Source organism: Stegostoma tigrinum, chromosome 3, assembly GCF_030684315.1.
Source record: "Stegostoma tigrinum isolate sSteTig4 chromosome 3, sSteTig4.hap1, whole genome shotgun sequence".
NCBI lineage: Eukaryota > Metazoa > Chordata > Chondrichthyes > Orectolobiformes > Stegostomatidae > Stegostoma > Stegostoma tigrinum.
Window position 1 is genome coordinate 133,237,435 of NC_081356.1, and position 18,647 is coordinate 133,256,081.

Consider the following 18,647-nt stretch of genomic DNA (forward strand, 5'->3'; position numbering starts at 1 on the left):
TAAGGGTCTGTTGCTGTGCTATATATTTCTACGAGTCTATGACTAATTGTTCTGAGAAAGTGCAGCCAGACATCCACATCTCTCTGCAATCAGTGGCTGAGCAGCAATGTCTCAGTCTTAGCAGTACACTTTGTTCATGGAGAGGTGAAAGGAATACATTGGATGGAACTACAGACAAGGAAAACCGCCTCCAGAAATGGCCCAGCAAACCATTCAATTAAACCAAACTACAACTCAAACAATAGTCAGAATAAACTGGAAAATGTTAACCACATCACTATGTGTCTGGAGCCACAGATAAGGATGATAGATTTCCTTCACTGAAAGTCCAGTTGGATTGTTATATGATTTTTGCATTATCATTGACACTGGATTTTTATCACAGGTTTATTAAGTCTACAGAATGTGAATCCACTGGAGAAGGACATTGAACCCATTGTTTAATTCAAATTTATATTCACTTCTTTTATTCACTTGTCGGACGTGGCCCCATTTGTTGCTTGTCCGTAGTTGGCCTTGAGAAGGTGCTGATGAGCTGCCTTCTGGAATGACTGATGTCCATGTTCTGTAGATAGACCCACAATGCCATTTGGGGCAGCACTGTGACTATGTGGTTAGCACTGATACCTGCCAGCACCAGAGACCAAGGTTTGATTCCATCCTGCCTGTATGGAATTTGTATGCTCTCCCCATTTCTGAGTGAGTTTCCACCAGATACTCTGGTTTCCTCCCACAGTCCAAAGTTGTGCAGGGTAGGTGGATTGGCCTTGCTAAGTTGCCCCACAGTGTCCAGGGATATGCAGACTAGGCGAATTAAACATGAGGGATGTGGAGTTACGCATCTAGTGTAGGGAGTTGGGTCTGGGTGGGATGCTCTTCAAGGGTGGGTGCAGACCTGATGGGCCAAATAGCCCCTTTCCAAACTGTAAGAATTCTATGATTAGGGAGGGAGTTCCATGAAGTGATCCAGTGACAGAGAAGGGGTTCACTTGACGGGGTTACTTCTTATAGATTTTTTATCATTCTCTGGGCACCTGGTTGTACGTAAGCTGCTCCCAGTGGGATTTTGTACCTTTTAATTTTTAAACTCATTCTCAGCCTTGGTTCTCATCCTCCTCACCACGTGACTTATGCTGCACCTGCCGTGATTTATTTATTGGTGATGTGATAATGGGAACTGCAGATGCTGGAGAATCCAAGATAATAAAATGTGAGGCTGGATGAACACAGCAGGCCCAGCAGCATCTCAGGAGCACAAAAGCTGATGTTTCGGGCCTAGACCCTTCATCAGAGAGGGGGATGGGGTGAGGGTTCTGGAATAAATAGGGAGAGAGGGGGAGGCGGACCAAAGATGGAGAGAAAAGAAGATAGGTGGGGAGGAGAGTATAGGTGGGGAGGTAGGGCGGGGATAGGTCAGTCCAGGGAAGACGGACAGGTCAAGGAGGTGGGATGAAGTTAGTAGGTAGGAGATGGAGGTGCGGCTTGGGGTGGGAGGAAGGGATGGGTGAGAGGAAGAACAGGTTAGGGAGGCAGAGACAGGTTGGACTGGTTTTGGGATGCAGTGGGTGGAGGGGACGAACTGGGCTGGTTTTGGGATGCGGTGGGGGAAGAGGAGATTTTGAAGCTGGTGAAGCCCACATTGATACCATATGGCTGCAGGGTTCCCAGGCAGAATATGAGTTGCTGTTCCTGCAACCTTCGGGTGGCATCATTGTGGCACTGCAGGAGGCCCATGATGGACATGTCATCTAAAGAATGGGAGGGGGTGTGGAAATGGTTTGCGACTGGGAGGTGCAGTTGTTTCTTGCGAACTGAGCAGAGGTGTTCTGAAAAGCGGTCCCCAAGCCTCCGCTTGTTTTCCCCAATGTAGAGGAAGCCACACCGAGTACAGTGGATGCAGTATACCACATTGGCAGATGTGCAGGTGAACCTCTGCTTAATGTGGAAAGTCATCTTGGGGCCTGGGATAGGGGTGAGGGAGGAGGTGTGGGGGCAAGTGTCGCATTTCCTGCGGTTGCAGGGGAAGGTGCCGGGTGTGGTGGGGTTGGAGGGCAGTGTGGAGCGAACAAGGGAGTCACGGAGAGAGTGATATCTCCGGAAAGCAGACAGGGGTGGGGATGGAAAAATGTCTTGGGTGGTGGGGTCAGATTGTAGATGGCGGAAGTGTCGGAGGATGATGCGTCGTATCCGGAGGTTGGTGAGGTGGTGTGTGAGAACGAGGGGGATTCTCTTTGGGCAGTTGTTTATTTATTTATTGACTTGATTTTCTCCCTAGGTCTGAACTTAATGACAACTGGACACTGATAGGGGAAAAGATCCAATCAGAATCCACACTGATCAAGGGATTGGAGGCAAACGTGAAATACCAGTTTGCAGTCCGGGCAGTCAGTGCTCATGGGTCAAGTTTACGCAGTGAACCCAGCAACGCTGTCAAGACACTTGGTTAGTTCAAATACTGCCATATTTATTTAAAGGGTAGAGCAGGTTCTGGGACTCACAACCTGTTGGAGTATAATGAGGAAAGATGGATTTCTGCTCTCTATGCACAGGCTGCGTATTTCAGTTTATGCCTAAAATACCTCAGAAGCCTCCAGTTACACGAGACAGCTACATAGCAGGCCATATTGTAACTTTTAGCTTCTCGCCTGCAAATTGCCAAACCAGGTAACAGCAAGGTCATTAATGAGGCCACGTTTAAAATATTGTGTTCAATTCTAGTGTCCCTACTATTGGAAGGATATTGTAAACTTGAAAAGATTCAGAAAAGATTTTCAAGCATGTTGCTGGGATTGGAGGTTTTGAGCCACAGGGAGAGATGAATAGGTTGGGGCTATTTTCCCTGAAGCATCAGAGGCTGAGGTGTAACCTTAAGAAGGTTTACCAAATCATGAGGGGCATGTTTAGGGTAAATAGCCATGGTCTTTTTTCTCAAGGTAGAGGAGTCCAAAACTAGAGGGCGTAGGTTTAACATGAGAGGAGAAAGATTTAAAAGGGGTCTGAGGGACAACTTTTTCATGCAGAAGGTGGTGCATGTATGGAATGAGCTGCCAGAGGAGGTGGTGAAGGCTGGTACAGTTACAACATTGAAAACATCTGGATGAGTGTATGAATAGGAAGGGTTCAGAAGCATATGGGCCAAATGCTGGTTAATGGGACTATGTCAGATTGGGATGTCTGATCAGGCAGACAAATTGGACCAAAGATAATGGGAACTGCAGATGCTGGAGATTCCAAAATAATAAAATGTGAGGCTGGATGAACACAGCAGGCCAAGCAGCATCTCAGGAGCACAAAAGCTGACGTTTCGGGCCTAGACCCTTCATCAGAGAGCCTCTCTGATGAAGGGTCTAGGCCCGAAACGTCAGCTTTTGTGCTCCTGAGATGCTGCTTGGCCTGCTGTGTTCATCCAGCCTCACATTTTATTAAATTGGACCAAAGGGTCTGTTTCTGAGCTGTACACCTCTATGACTCTGTTACTCTTTAAGGGATTTCTTTTTCATGCCCCTGCATTAAATGAGACATGCCAGAATCGAGGTTGGAATGAAAGTAGCATGTAGGCCAGGCGGGGTAAGGGTGCAGATTTCTATCTCGAAATTGCATTAGTAAACAAGTTGTATTTTTACAAAAAGCACCAATGTAGTTTGGAGACGGAAATCTGCCATTTTTACAATCTCACACTCATCCTTTCACACAATCTCACAATCACAATCTCACAATCTCTCACACTCACAATTTCACACTTATTCTCTCTTACTCACAATCTCATACACTGCCTCTCTCACAAAATCTTACCCTTGCTTTCACACAATTTCACACGCTCTCTCTCTCTTTGTCTCTCTCTCTCTCTCCCTCGGCCCCTCTCTCTTTCTCACACACGCGCACAGTATCTCTCTCTATCTCTCTCTCTCCCTGTTTCCTTCACTCCCTCTCTATCACATGCAGACAATATCAGTCTAACAGTGAGTTTCCTCTTCCAATACTGGCCATATGCGAGGTTTTTGAACGCTGAGGACAGACACAAAAGAAACTGAACACACACACACACACACACACGCACACGCACACACACACAGATGGGTTTCACATGCAATCTATCTCTCTAAGTCTCACTCATACAAACACACACATATTGTGTGTGTTTTTCTCTCTAAAGAACAGACACACATGCGCACATGCTCGCATGCACGCACACAAACTCTTACAGATACACACGCATGCACACACACACAAGCGCACACATACACTGTACTGATTTAGTAAAGGCTAGTCCAGCATTTATTGCCAATCATTCATTGCCCAGAGGGTAGCTAACATTACTGTGGGTCTGGGTTAGCCAACAATGAACAAATAAAATAAGAATTAGGAATGTTGTTAAAGCTAGCTATATCACAGTTGATACATTGTGAACAGCTGTATACAGTGTTCTCAGCGTTATTAATAGGCAGAAAGAGCACAAGAGCAAGGAGTTTATGTTGAACTTGTACTAAACATTTGTTGGACATAGCTGGAATATTGTGTACAACTGTGGGTGAAACATCAATGGAAATGGATTAGAGAGTGTGCAATAGTGATTTACAAGAATGGTCCCAGGGATTAGAAACTTCAGTGATGAGGATAGATTGAAGAAGTTGGGACAGTTCTGCTTGAAGAGAAAAAGGCTCAGAGAGGATCTGGTAGAGATTTTCAAAATCCCGAGTAGGTTGGATTAACTAGAAAGGGAGAAAATGTTCCTTCTTATAAAAGGAACAAGAACAAGACGGCATAGATGTTAGAGTGATTTGCAAATAAAGCGAGAGCGATGTGAGAAAAAATGATTAACGATGATTTGCCTGAGTTGAGGAACAGGCTGAACAGGTTATGTGGCTCAGTCCTGTTCCTATATGTCTAAGGCTGTTACAGTATCAGTACACTCTCTTATCCCATTTTGGCTGCTCCTTACGTGGACTGGATTCATTGTCTAATATGATACAGACGCTCCTTCACCATTGTCACACCCAGGATGATGCATGGATAAAGAAAAGTCTCAGGGTGAGGGAGGGCGGAGCACACTGATGATTGTGGAAAGGGGGATATTATTGATGCTGAATGCTTTCTCTCCTGTCAACGACAAGCCGATTGGAAGGTTTCCACAGAGCGAGTGTTTCGTTACGAAGTGGACTCTGGGAACAGGTTCACAGGTACTAGCTGTATCATAGATCATCAGTGAATCATCATTCCACCTCACTAACCCAGCATCACACACAGATACAGTCTCAATGCCTCCCTCTCTCTGTCTCTCTATCTGTCACACTCTATCAGACACCCATACACACTCTCTTTTTCTCACATGTGTACAAATATACTGTCTCACAGACACACATAGAACATTGCAGCACAGTACGGGCCCTTCGGCCCTCGATGTTGTGTCGACCTGTCATACCGATCTCAAGCCCATCTAACCTACACTATTCCATGTACGTCCATATTCTTATCCAATGACAACTTAAATGTACCTAAAGTTGGCGAATCTACTACCGTTGCAGGCAAAGCATTCCATTCCCTTACTACTCTCTGAGTAAAGAAACTATCTCTGACATCTGTCCTATATCTTTCACCCCTCAATTTAAAGCTATGCCCCCTTGTGCTCGCCGTCACCATCCTAGGAAAAAGGCTCTCCCTATCCACCCTATCTAACCTTCTAATTATTTCATATGTTTCAATTAAGTCACCTCTCAACCTTCTTCTCTCTAATGAAAACAGCCTCAAGTCCCTCAGCCTTTCCTCGTAAGACCTTCCCTCCATACCAGGCAACATCCTAGGAAATCTCCTCTGCACCCTTTCCAAAGCTTCCACATCCTTCTTATAATGCGGTGACCAGAACTGTACACAATACTCCAAGTGCGGCCGCACCAGAGTTTTGTACAGCTTCACCATAACCTCTTGGTTCCGGAACTCGATCCCTCTATTAATAAAAGCTAAAACACTGTATGCCTTCTTATCAACCCTGTCAACCTGGGTTGCAACTTTCATGGATCTGTGTACATGGACACCGAGATCTCTTTGCTCATCTACACTGCTAAGAATCTTACCATTAGCCCAGTACTTTGCCTTCCGGTTACTCCTACCAAAGTGCATCACCTAACACTTGTCTGCATTAAACTCCATTTGCCACCTCTCAGCCCAGCTCTGCAGCTTATCTATGTCTCTCTGCAACCAACAGCATCCTTTGTCACTCTCCACAACTCCACCGACCTTAGTGTGTCTGCAAATTTACTAACCCATCCTTCTACGCCCTCATCCAGGTCATTTATAAAAATGACAAACAGCAGTGGACCCAACACCGACCCTTGCGGTACACCACTAGTAACTGGTCTCCAGGATGAACATTTCCCATCAACTACCACCCTCTGTCTTCTTTCAGCAAGCCAATTTCTAATCCAAACTGCTATATCTCCCACAATTCCATTCCTCCGCATTTTGTACAATAGCCTATTGTGGGGAACCTTATCGAACGCCTTGCTGAAATCCATATACACCACATCGACTGGTTTACTCTCATCTACCTGTTTGGTCACCTTCTCAAAGAACACTCTCACACTCAGAGTCACACATCAACTCATGCACACTCTCTCAAGCATACTGTCGTTCACGCGGACAGACATACTCACAATCTTTCATGCACACTCACTCTCACACACACAAGTAAACTGTCTTGCTCACGGACTCACACACATCTACTCACAAAGATGGATTGACATGCAATCTGTCAGTCATCCTCAAACACAAACATTCTAACAGGAAACTCCGTCATCCAGCATTGGCCACTAACCCTCATATCGCCATTTGGTTCGTCATCAGCTTGGGAGGTGATGGACTCAATCAAATTCACACTGAGCTGCATGGGTACAGAATTGTGGATATACATTTGAAGGCAATTAGACACACTCATGCCGTGTGCCTATTAAACACAAGAAGGTGGATGCAAGGTTTGGGTGTTTGAAGCTGCAGATAGTGGAGGGAGGGAGAGCTAAATAGTGTAGAGCTGCTTTGTCGTCTGTGAGACAGTCACATTGACTGTTTGATCCCCAGTCTGTAGCTCAGTAAGTAACACTTGTACAGCTAGAAAATCCCAGTTTCAAACCTCACGCCTGAGATATGAGTTTATAATCGAGGCTGACATTTTAGTGCAGTAGGAGGGTGTTCTGCAGTGTTAGAAGTGTTGTCTTTTTAAATCAGATGTTAAACTGAGTCCCAGGCAGCCCTCTCTGTTGGATGTAAAGCACCATGACACCGTATCTAAAAAGAGCAGTGAATTCTCCCAGATGTCGTGGCCAAGTTTTTAATCTCTCAAACAATATCATTAAGCAGAGCACCTGGTGTTGTATTGCTGTTTGTGTGAGCCTGCTGTGTATAAATTGGCAGCCATGTTTTCTACATTACACCAGTGAGTCTGAGCCAAGTTTTTCTGAGGGCTCAGGAAAACTAGATCTGTTGCACTTTGTTAACTTTCCAAAATGCACACCTGACCCCTGTGTGAGTTTTCCCAGAATGTTTGATTTTTGATATGGGGGTCAGGTCTGCTGTGTGTGTTGTGAGTTGTGATGGAGTGTGTAAACACAATATGGAGTTGAGCCTTGTTCTCTATTGCAGCAGCCCAGTTCTTAATGTCCTTTACAGGCCCTAAAACCTTACGACTCACTCACATCCATGACACTCCATGCCCCCTCAGATCACCCTATTACAAACAATTAACCAACATTTAAGACAAAATATTATCATTTGAACTTCTTAAAACTGTAAACATTCCTAGAAGTTTCCCTTTTGAGTTATCAAAGTATTTGAAATTCAGTCAAGTATTCAGAATGGCTACAACTGTCAGAACAATAACTTCCAGCTACATTGTTTGAAACTGGCACATTCCATTTCATTGCAGGGTGCAATGTTGTGAGTCAATGGAGGGAGCAGGTCCAGCAGTGTCTTATTTTCAACTTTCAAAAGCAAGGTTTCAATATCTAGATTTGTCAGTAGATCTAAATCACAACACTAATTATGACAGCAGGGGCTGAGAGGATATTTTATTTTACTTTGTTTTTATGTACTATGGCACTTCTGACAAGTAGAAAAGTATATGAAGTGTGATAATAATTAGACAATGCTTGTATCAGGGATAATAGGAACTGCAGATGCTGGAGAATCCGAGATAACAAAATGTGGAGCTGGATGAACACAACAGGCCAAGAAGCATCTTGGGAGCAGAAAAGCTGACTTCGTTATCTCAGATTATATACTGGTCCCTTAAAATATCAGGGCAGATGGATAAAATGGTTAAAAAGGCATATGGTTGACTTGGGGATAATAGAACTGCCATTCATCGATGTAGGGGTCAACTTACAGTCATAGGCTCATTGAAGCCAACAGCACTGAAAAGGCCATTCAGCGCATCCAGCCTGCACCAATCAAAAATAACTACCCACCTATTCTAATTCCACTGTTCAGCACTTGGCCCATATTCTTGTGTGTCTTGGCATCACAAGTGCACATCTAAATACCTCTTCAATGTTATGAAGTTTTCAGCCTCTCCCCTGATCCTCTGGAAGATAAATATCTTCTTCACGCTACATTAAAACAGCCTGCCCCTTACCTTAAACCTGAGCTTCCTAGCCATCAATTCCGCCACCAAAGGGAAATGTTTCTTCTTTTCTACCCTATCTAAGACCCTGTAATTTTATTCATCTCAATCATGTCCCCCCTCAATCTCCTCTGTTCCATGAAAAATAGCCCCAGTCTATCCAATCTCTTTTCTCTCTGCAGCCCAGGCAACATCCTGGTAAATGTCCTCTGTTCCCTCTCCAGTGCAATCATGCCCTTCTTGTAATGTAGATTCCAGTTCAGCATACAATACTTTAACCAATGTTTTGGCCAGTTGCAGCATCACCTCTCTGACCTTTAGATCTATACCTCACCTAACAAATGCAAGTCTGAAGAAGGGTCCAGACCCAAAATAACAGAGACAACAAAATGTGAGGCTGGATGAACACAGCAGGCCAAGCAGCATCTCAGGAGCACAAAAGCTGACGTTTCGGGCCTAGACCCTTCATCAGAGAGGGAGGTGGGGTGAGGGTTGAGAGTAGCTTCTTCAGGTTAGGCATCCCTGGAAAAGGCTTCACAGTGAGGTTAAAATAGTATCAGAGATAATGGGAACTGCAGATGCTGGAGAATCCAAGACAACAAGACAATGGGTCTAGGCCCGAAACGTCAGCTTTTGTGCTCCTGAGATGCTGCTTGGCCTGCTATGTTCATCCAGCCTCACATTTTGTTATCGTGGATTCTCCAGCATCTGCAGTTCCCATTATCTCCAGACCCAAAATGTCAGCTTTCCTGCTCCTCTGATGCTGCTTGACCTGCTGTGTTCATTCAGCTCGACACCTTGTTATCTCAGATCCTCCAGCATCGGCAGTTCTATTATCCCCAAGTCAACCATACGCCTTTTTAACCATTTTATCCATCTGCCCTGATATTTTAAGGGACCAGTATATAATCTGAGATACCGAAGTCAGTTTTTCTGCTCCCAAGATGCTGCTTGGCCTGCTGTGTTCATCCAGCTCTACATTTTGTTATCTCGGATTTGCCAGCATCTGCAGTTCCAATTATCCCTGATACAATTTTAACCTCACTGTGAAGCCTCTTCTAGGGATGCCTAACCTGAAGAAGTTACCCTCCTCCCTCTGGACAAACCTCAGGGGATCTCTCTCCCACTGCAACTCTCTTGTCTGTCTCCTCTCCACCTATCTTCTCTATCCAACTTTGATCCGCCTCCCCCCTCTCCCTATTTATTTCAGAGCCCACTCACCCTCCCCCATTTCTGATGAAGGGCCTAGGCCCGAAACATCAGCTTTTCTGCTCCTAAGATGCTACTTGGCCTGCTGTGTTCATCCAGCTCTACAATTTGTTATCTCGGATTCTCCAGCATCTGCAGTTCCTATTATCTCTGATACTATATTTACTGGCTGGATCTGTAAAATAAGCCGCATATACTTAACAATCAACTATCTCACAGGGACATTGGAAGGTCTCAAAAACATTTTACGCTCACTTTTCAGAATGTTCCCAAATCTTCCACAAGGTTTTCCCAGTCATCAGAAACTTTCCAAGGAGGTGTACGTGTTATTAAGTCTTTCAAACTCTACACCAGCACACAGAGATTAATGTGCTGCAGGAAATGCAGATTTCCTGCGGTCTTCACAATAGGGAGTGTGCGCTGTGCATTCAAGGTCATCCTGACCTGCCAGAGGTCATATGAGAATCTCCAGGGGCCCGGAAAGCAGAAGATAATGCTTTCTCCAGCAAAAGATAAATGAAGTGCAGTATTTCCCGACTCGACCAGGATTCCTGTTGCCTATTGAAAATCTCACTCAATAGTATCAGAAGTCAGATGGAAAGTGCCTTTAGAACGTCCTGGGATTGCTAAGGACCATAAGTCATGGGAGCAGATGTAGGCCATTCAGCCCATTAAATCTGCTCCACCATATGAATTCTCTCTTTATATTGAGCAAAGTTGGTGGGGGGGGGGGGGGTCTTTGTCCTAAATGGCCTTAGCATCGGGAGGTCAGCAAAGGTTGGGTTTACATTTCAGGTAAATTGTGTCATTGGCCTCAGTATCCTTGTTCCAGGGTAAGTGAAATCAGCCCAATCCCCAATGGAAGAGATGGCTCTGAACAGTGCGACTGAAATAACACGAACTGCGCACATTACCAATTGCAGCCACCAAGTTAACCACTAATTTAACACTTAGTGATCATGTTAACACCACTGACCTCAATCTTCTGTTTTCTGTCATCTGAAGATAGTTTCTATTTTTATCTTCCAATTATTGTCCAATTTACTACCACCCTCATGACAAGGATTTTCACAGTCAGATAGCTCCTTCAGTTCAGGTTTTCTCACAAGAATGTGCATTTATATAGCACTTTTATGGAATCATGGGATAGTTACAATAGAGAAGGAGACCATTCAGTCAATCCTGCCCATACTACAGCTCTGTCCAAAAGCAACTCTCTGTAAGTCCCATCCTCCCACAGTTCTTTTCAGTCCAACTGGATGCAGTTGGAAGACATAGTTGAAAAGGAAGGCTATAATAGAAAGAACAGAGAGTGGTAGATGGACAGAGAGGTTTAGGGAGATTCTCAGAGCTCACGGTCTAGGCAACTACAGGTACACCTGCCAATATTGTGATCAAAGATGATGGGAGCTGCAGATGCTGGAAAATCCAAGATAACAAGGTGTGAAGCTGGATGAACACAGCAGGCCAAGCAGCGTCTCAGGAGCACAAAAGCTGATGTTTCGGGCCTAGACCCTTCATCATAGAGGGGGATGGGGAGAGGGTTCTGAAGTAAATAGGGAGCGGGGTGATGTGGACCGAAGATGGTTAGAGGAGAAGATAGGTGGAGAGGAGACTATAGGTGGGCAGGCAGGGAGGGAATAGGTCAGTCCGGGGAGGATGGACAGGTCAAGGGAGCAGGATGAGGTTAGTAGGTAGGAAATGGAGATGCGGCTTGAGGTGGGAGGAGGGGATAGGTGAGAGGTAGAACAGGTTAGGGAGGTGGGGATGAGCTGGGCTGGTTCTGGGATGCAGTAGGGGGAGGGGACGAGCTGAGCTGGTTTAGGGATGCAGTAGGGGAAGGGGAGATTTTGAAACTGGTGAAGTCCACATTGATACCATTGGGATGCAGGGTCCCCATGCGGAATACGAGTTGCTGTTCCTGCAACCTTCAGGTGGCATCATTGTGGCACTGCAGGAGGCCCAGGATGGACTTGTCATCTAAAGAATGGGAGGAGGAGTTGAAATGGTTCGCGACTGAGAGGTGCAGTTGTTTATTGCGAACCGAGTGGAGGTGTTCTGCAAAGTGGTCCCCAAGCCAACTGATTCAAATAAGGCTTATGTAGAGCAGCAGAATTACAGGAGTACAGAGATCTTAGAGAGTTGTGAGTTGAAGGAGACTGCAGAGGTAGGAAGGAGAAATGCCATGGAGTATTTGTAAGCAAAGTTAAAAATTCTATCATTGAGCTGAACCATGAGCTGGTGTTTGTAAATGAGCACAATTTAGAGGGCAGCAGGGCTTGTTTTCCGATAGTCAAAGTCAAACCAGTCTCTCGTAGACCCTCGCTGACTTGGATTTGTAATCACTGCTCAATTTCTGTCTCAGGCCGGGCTCCTCTAATTATCCATCAGCAAACATCAATGACGAACTTGCTCCTAATTCCTTCAATCTGGTTCCTGATAGGCAAACATTCTGGGACGGCATCAGTGTTTCTTCAATTCCCGAGGAATGCTCCCTGTATTCAATATAAATCTAGGAACCCTGCCCCATCACTGAGAGTGGTTTGTGGTTTGGTTCCACTTTGAGCATTCTTTGTGATTGACATCATTACCTCATTACCATAACCATTAATCGACTACTCCACGAGAGAGACATAGAGGAGGTGACATTTGTCTGGACAGGATCAGAATCAAGATTTTAGTTTGTGTGTCAGACTTTCTTCTTTGTTTACTTTTGGGAAAAAAACATTTGATTAACTGCTACCAGGGATCAGTATCACCTCCTTCACAGAATAGCTGTAAACATTGTTCCTCTCCATGTAAGGACATAATGAGACTGTTTGCACTGGTATCCGTAACCAGAGGACATTTAAGTGAAGTGGCAAAGTAGCAAGGGAAAGTCTAACATGGGCACAGTGGGCTAAATGGCCTTATCTGTGATCAATATTGTACATAATTCTTGTGGAAGGACATAAGCAAGTCAAGATTGGGTGGCACATTCTGAGGAAACATTTATCTAGCCATATTGTTTAAATCTCAGGGTGCAATAGTTCAAGCGAGAAATATCAATAGAAGGAAGTGTTCCTGGCTGTTGATTTTATTCATCAAGCAACAGTTCAGCTGTGGAGAAGGTTGACAGTGAAGGACATGGAAAAGATTCTGGTCAATGGGGTCAAGAGAACATTCAACTTGTTCTTGTGAAAGTCAAGGGAATGAGGGGTGTTGATGAGAAGTTGACTTGGAGGGGATATGGAAAGGAGATGGGACTTTGTAAATGGAGAAGATGAGTCAGTAATGTCAAGGGTTTTGCTGACCACCCAGATCATACGGCAATGTGAGCCAAACCAAAGATTTGCTGCATTCTTAGTTTTTGAATTCCTTCACTAATTCCCTTCACCATGGGTAGCCATGCCTTCAGCTCTCCTAAACTCTGGTATTTCCTCTCTAAACTCCTCCATTTCTCTATCTTCCTTTATGTCCCTTCTTAAAACTTACATCTTTGACCAAATCTTTGTCACTCTCTCCTGAAATCTCCTTTGATTAGTGTCCCTATTTTAATGAGAACTCTGTGAAATGCCTTGGGTCATTTTCCTACTTCAGAAACACATTGTTGATATTTGGTTCATTTCAATTGGAACACAATGTGGGGGTTGTTTAAAACTTTGCTAAATATGCTTTCATGTAGATTCTAGCCCGTGAAATCAATTGGTTTGGGGCCCATTTGTTCTAGTTGCATTGAGAATGTCAGCTTCTTCTTTGTCTTTCATCTGTTTCTTATTTTGGCTGAAGATTGCTCCAAAGCATGTTTATCAGCCTTCTCTATCTCCTCCTGTCAGTCACCCATTTCTCATTCAATCCCACTACAGTTTAGTCTTCCCCATATGTTTACATCTGGTTTTTGGCTGTCTCCTCCACATCGTCCTCCTTCTCTTTGTCCTCCTCCTCATCCTCTACTTCATCCTCCTCCTCGTCTTTCCCCATCCCCATCTGTTTCCTCACCACATTTCACCACTCTGGCCCCAGTAGGGGACCACATAATATTAAGACTCTTTTCTTCTACTTTCTTCAATGGCCCCACAACCTTCCCTGAGCCCCTGATGCACTGGCTCTTGATTTGGTCTTTCGTTCATAACTCTGCATGTCTATCATAGAAACTGCATCTATTGAGTCACACAGCACAGAAGAGACCCTTCAGCCCATCTAGTGTGCACAGAACCATTTTCATTCATCCTGTTTTCGAACAATTGGCCTTGAATGTTATGGCATTTCAAGTGCTCATCCAAGATCTTTTTTAAAGGTTGTGAGGTTTCCTGCCTCAACTACCCTCTTAGGCAGTGCACTCCAGACCCCCAAAGCACTCTGAGTGAAAGAAAAAATATTCAAATCCCCTCTAAACCTCCTGCTTTTCTGCTTAAATTCAGACCACTTATTATTGACCCCTTAACTAAAGGGAATAGCTATTTTCTATCCACATTGTCCATGTTTCTCTTATATGCCTCCATCAGAGCCCCCTCAATCTTCTCTGCTCCAAAGAAAACAACCATACCCAGCCTCTCTTCAGCTTCTCCCATGCATACCTAATCATTGTTCCTCACTTCTTGATGCTGCTCAAGGTTTCTGCCACTATATAATAACATGCCTACTTCTTTCTTTACTGATCCCTGTTTTGCCTGTAAGATCCATCTTCCGTGTTTTGAGGAAGGGTCACTGGATCCGAAACATTAACTCTGTTTTTTCCTTCACAGATGCTGCCAGACCTGCTGGGCTTTTCCACCAACTTTGTTTTGCTACAGTCTTAGAGTCATTCACCATAGAAATGGGGAGGTAGGGAATTCCAGAGCTTAGGGTCAAGGCAGCTGAAAGTATAATGATCACTTAACATTGAGGAATGTGCCAAAATCTGGAATGAGATGCACACAAAGGGCTTGGAGGGCTATGGCGCTGGAGGAGATGACCGAGATAGGGATGGGTAGTGACATGGAAATATTTAAATATAAACATTAACATTTTAAAACTTGTTTGGCCGTGTAGCTCAAATTCAGTGACCACAGGAGATGTGTGAATGGGTGTGAATTAGTTTATGGTGGGATGGAAGTGAAGTGCAATGCTCAGGAGTAAGTGTAATTAAAACTTATATTTACATAACGTCTTTACATCCATCAGACATTGTAAAATGCCTTGGAGCCAATGAAGTGCTTTCGAAGTCTGCAACCGTTGTTGTACTGTAGGAATAGTGGCAGCCAATTTGCACATGGCAAACTCCAACAAATAGCAAAGCATGAATCTGTTATTTTTAAATGTTGATTCAGAGATCATCCAGGACACTGCCTGGAACCAAATCCTGACTACCCAGTCTCCAAGACAAGATTGTGACAACCAAGACACAGCAGACAAGAGAAAACCCAGGAAACAACCTCTCAGTGGGAATCTGAAATTTTTTGTTCCCAGTTACAGCTATGGATGCTGAGAAATTGGTTTGAGATTGAAAGCTGAGATTTTCATTGGGTCAGGATATGAATGGATACAGCACAAAGAGTTTATGAAAAGAGACTAGGACCAGAGAGCACAATCTCAGAATGAGCTCATTTAAGACAGATATAAGGAGGAACTTCTTCTCTTGGAGTAGTGAATCTGTGAAATTCTTTATGCCAGAGGGCTGTCGAAGCTGGGTTATTAAGTATATCCAAGGCTGAAGTAGATATTTAATCAGTAGAGAATCAAGATTGTGGGGAAAAGGCAAGAAAGTGATGTTGAGGATAATCAGATCAAATATGATTTCATTGAATGTTGGTGCAGACTTAATGGGCTGAATGGCTTACTTCTGCTCCGAAATCTTATTGTCTAAATGGAACTGAGATATAGCTCAATCATAACTCAACTTAATGGCAGTACAGAGTCGAGGGATCAAATGGGCTCCTCTTATTCCCATGTAAATTCTGCATTGCAAACCAGCTATCCCAGATGGTTGAGCTCACCACCCTCCCAGTCAACAAAATAACACTATTTGAGAGAATGTTCTGACTTAATTAGTCACTCTTGTGGGTTTCTTGCAACCTGGCATCTCTGTTAACTCAGCTTCTGAGACTATTGCATTCATTCAAAGGATAAACTCCAAGACTGACTGCTTCAGCTCATTTCATTCTCCTCACTCAATAACTGAGCTGCATTAATATCTAGGTAGATGTTGCATGGCTTGGAAATTTGGCCCATTGGTGGTGAGCGTGGAAAGTGTTTCCCTTCTTGGAAATGGGTCAGGGTGGGACCTGTGGAGGGTGGGGTTGTGATAGTTTGACCCGTGATATTTGACGCACTCCTGGTTTACACAATGTAGGTGCAGAGGAGGTGGGCAGTGGCCATTCTGGACAACGCTATACCATGGACAATGATGATGTTGCTGGATTCACTGTTGATGATTCAGACTTTGACATTTACCTTGAGGAGGTAACAAAGCATGTGAAAATGTTCTGTGTGTGTGTGTGTGTGTGTGTGTGTGTGTGTGTGTGTGTGTGTGTGTGTGTGTGTGTGTGTTCTTTCTGCGCCATTCGTGATTCTCCAGATGCCAAAACAAACCATGTCCAACCTTGAATATATCCACATTTGAGATGAAAAATGGCAAAATAACATTCACACAATACAATGGCCAGGTAATGACCATCTCCAATGAGATGGAGTGAAACCTTTGCCTCTTGATAATCAACAGCATTACCATCACTGAATCCCCCACAATCGACATCCTGGAGATTACCACAGACCAGAAACTGAACTGGACTTGATATTTAAGTTCAGTGGTTACAAGAGCAGGTCAGAGGCTAGGAATACTGTGGCAAGTAACTCATTTAGAACAAAAGAGCATCAGAACTAGGAGCAGGAGTAGGCCATCTGGACCCTCAAGACTGCCCCACCATTTAATAAAATCATGGCTGATTTTTTTGAGACTCAGCTCCACTTACCCACCCATACACCATAACCCTTAATTCCTTTACTGTTCAAAAATGTATCTAACCTTGCCTCAAATGCATTCAGCGAGGTAGCTTCAACCGCTTCATTGGGCAGGGACTTCCACAGATTCACACCCCTTTGGGTGAAGATGTTCCCCTGACCTCAGTCCTACATCTGCTTCCCTTTATTTTGAGGTGATGCCCTCTAGTCCTAGTTTCACCTGCTAGTGGAAACAACTTCCCTGCCTCCGCCTTATCTATTCCCTTCATAACCTTATATGTTTCTATAAGATCTCCCGTCATTCTTCTGAATTCCAGTGAGTATAATCCCAGCCTACTCAGTCTCTCCTCGTAATCCAATCCTCTCAACTCTGGAATCAACTGAGTGAATCTCCTCTGCAACCCCTCCAGTGCTAGTATATCTCTTCTCAAGGAAGGAGACCAAAACTGCACACAGTACTCCAGGTGTGGCCGCCCCAGGACCCTATACAGCTGCAGCATAGCCTCCCTGTTTTTAAACTCCATCCCTCTAGCAATGGCAGACAAAATTCCATTTGCCTTTTTAATCACCTGCTGCACCTGCAATCCCACCTTCAGCGATTCATGCACAAGGACACCCAAGCCCCTCTGCACAGCAGCGTGTTGCAATTTTTACCATTTAAAACATAGTCCATTTTGCTGTTATTCCTAACAAAATAGATGACCTCACACTTAGCAGCATTGTACTCCATCTGCCAGACCTTTGCTCACTCACTTAGACTATCTATATCCCTCTGCAGACTTTCAGTGTCTTCTGCACATTTTGCTCTACCAATCACCTTAGTGTCATTTGCAAATTTTGACACACCATGCTTAGTCCCCAACTCCAAATCATATTTGTAAATTGTAAACAATTGAGGTCCTAACACTGATCCCTGAGGCACACCACTAGCTGTTGACCGCCTACCAGAAAACACCCATTTACCCCTACTCTTTGCTTTCTACTGGTCAATAAATCCTCTATCCATGCCAATACATTACCCATAATACCGTGCAGCCTTTGGTGTGGCACCTTGTCAAATGCCTTCTGGAAATGCAGATACACCACATCCACAGGTTCTCTATTGTCTACCATGCAAGTAATGTCCTCAAAGAATTCCACCAAATTAGTTAAACATGGCCTACTCTTCATGAACCCACGCTGGCTGTTCCCAATGGGACAATTTATATCCAGATGTCTTGCTATTTCTTCCTTAATGATAGATGCCAGCATTTTCTGCACAACCGAAGTTAAGCTTATTGGCCAATAGTTACCTGCTTTTTGTCTACTTCCTTTTTTAAACATTGGCGTCACGTTGGCTGTTTTCCAATCTGCGGGAAACACCCCAGAGTCCAGTGAATTTTGGCAAATAATAACTAGTGCATTTGCTCTTTCCCCCATCACCTCTTTCAGTACCCTGGGATGCACTTCCAGACTTCCCACCATCATCTACAAGGCATAAGTCAGGATTGTGATGGAATACTCCACATTTGCTTGGATGAAGGCAGCTCCAATAACGTTCAAGAAGCTTGACACCATCCAGCAATAAGCAGCCCACTTGATTGGCACCTTAACCACAAACATCCACTCCCTCCATCTCTGATGCTCAGTAGCAGCAGTGTGTACTATCTACAAGATGCACTGCAGAAATTCACCAGACAGCACCTTCTAACCTACAATCACTTCCATCTAAAAGGATAAGGATGGCAGATATTTGGTGATAATGGGAACTGCAGATGCTGGAGAATCCAAGATAACAAAGTGTGAAGCTGGATGAACACAACAGGCCAAGCTTCATCTCGAGATGCTGCTTGGCCTGCTGTGTTCATCCAGCTTCACATTTTGTTATCTTATTATAGCAGATACTTTGGACAAGCATCACTTGAGAGCTCCC

At 44.3% G+C, this 18,647-nt stretch overlaps 1 protein-coding gene across 6 annotated transcripts in view; it reads left to right on the forward strand.

Moving 5' to 3' along the window:
- LOC125451023 (pikachurin) overlaps window positions 1-18,647 on the forward strand; it is a 139,591-nt gene that overhangs the window by 33,925 nt on the left and 87,019 nt on the right. For 5 of the 6 annotated variants that reach the window (XM_059644934.1, XM_059644930.1, XM_059644931.1 and 2 more), the window contains exons 7-9: window positions 2,276-2,442; window positions 5,112-5,177; window positions 16,128-16,237. In XM_059644934.1, coding sequence (XP_059500917.1) covers window positions 2,276-2,442; window positions 5,112-5,177; window positions 16,128-16,237 — 343 coding nt within the window. The remainder of the gene's footprint in view (window positions 1-2,275; window positions 2,443-5,111; window positions 5,178-16,127; window positions 16,238-18,647) is intronic. The other variant, XM_059644933.1, reaches the window with a different exon arrangement.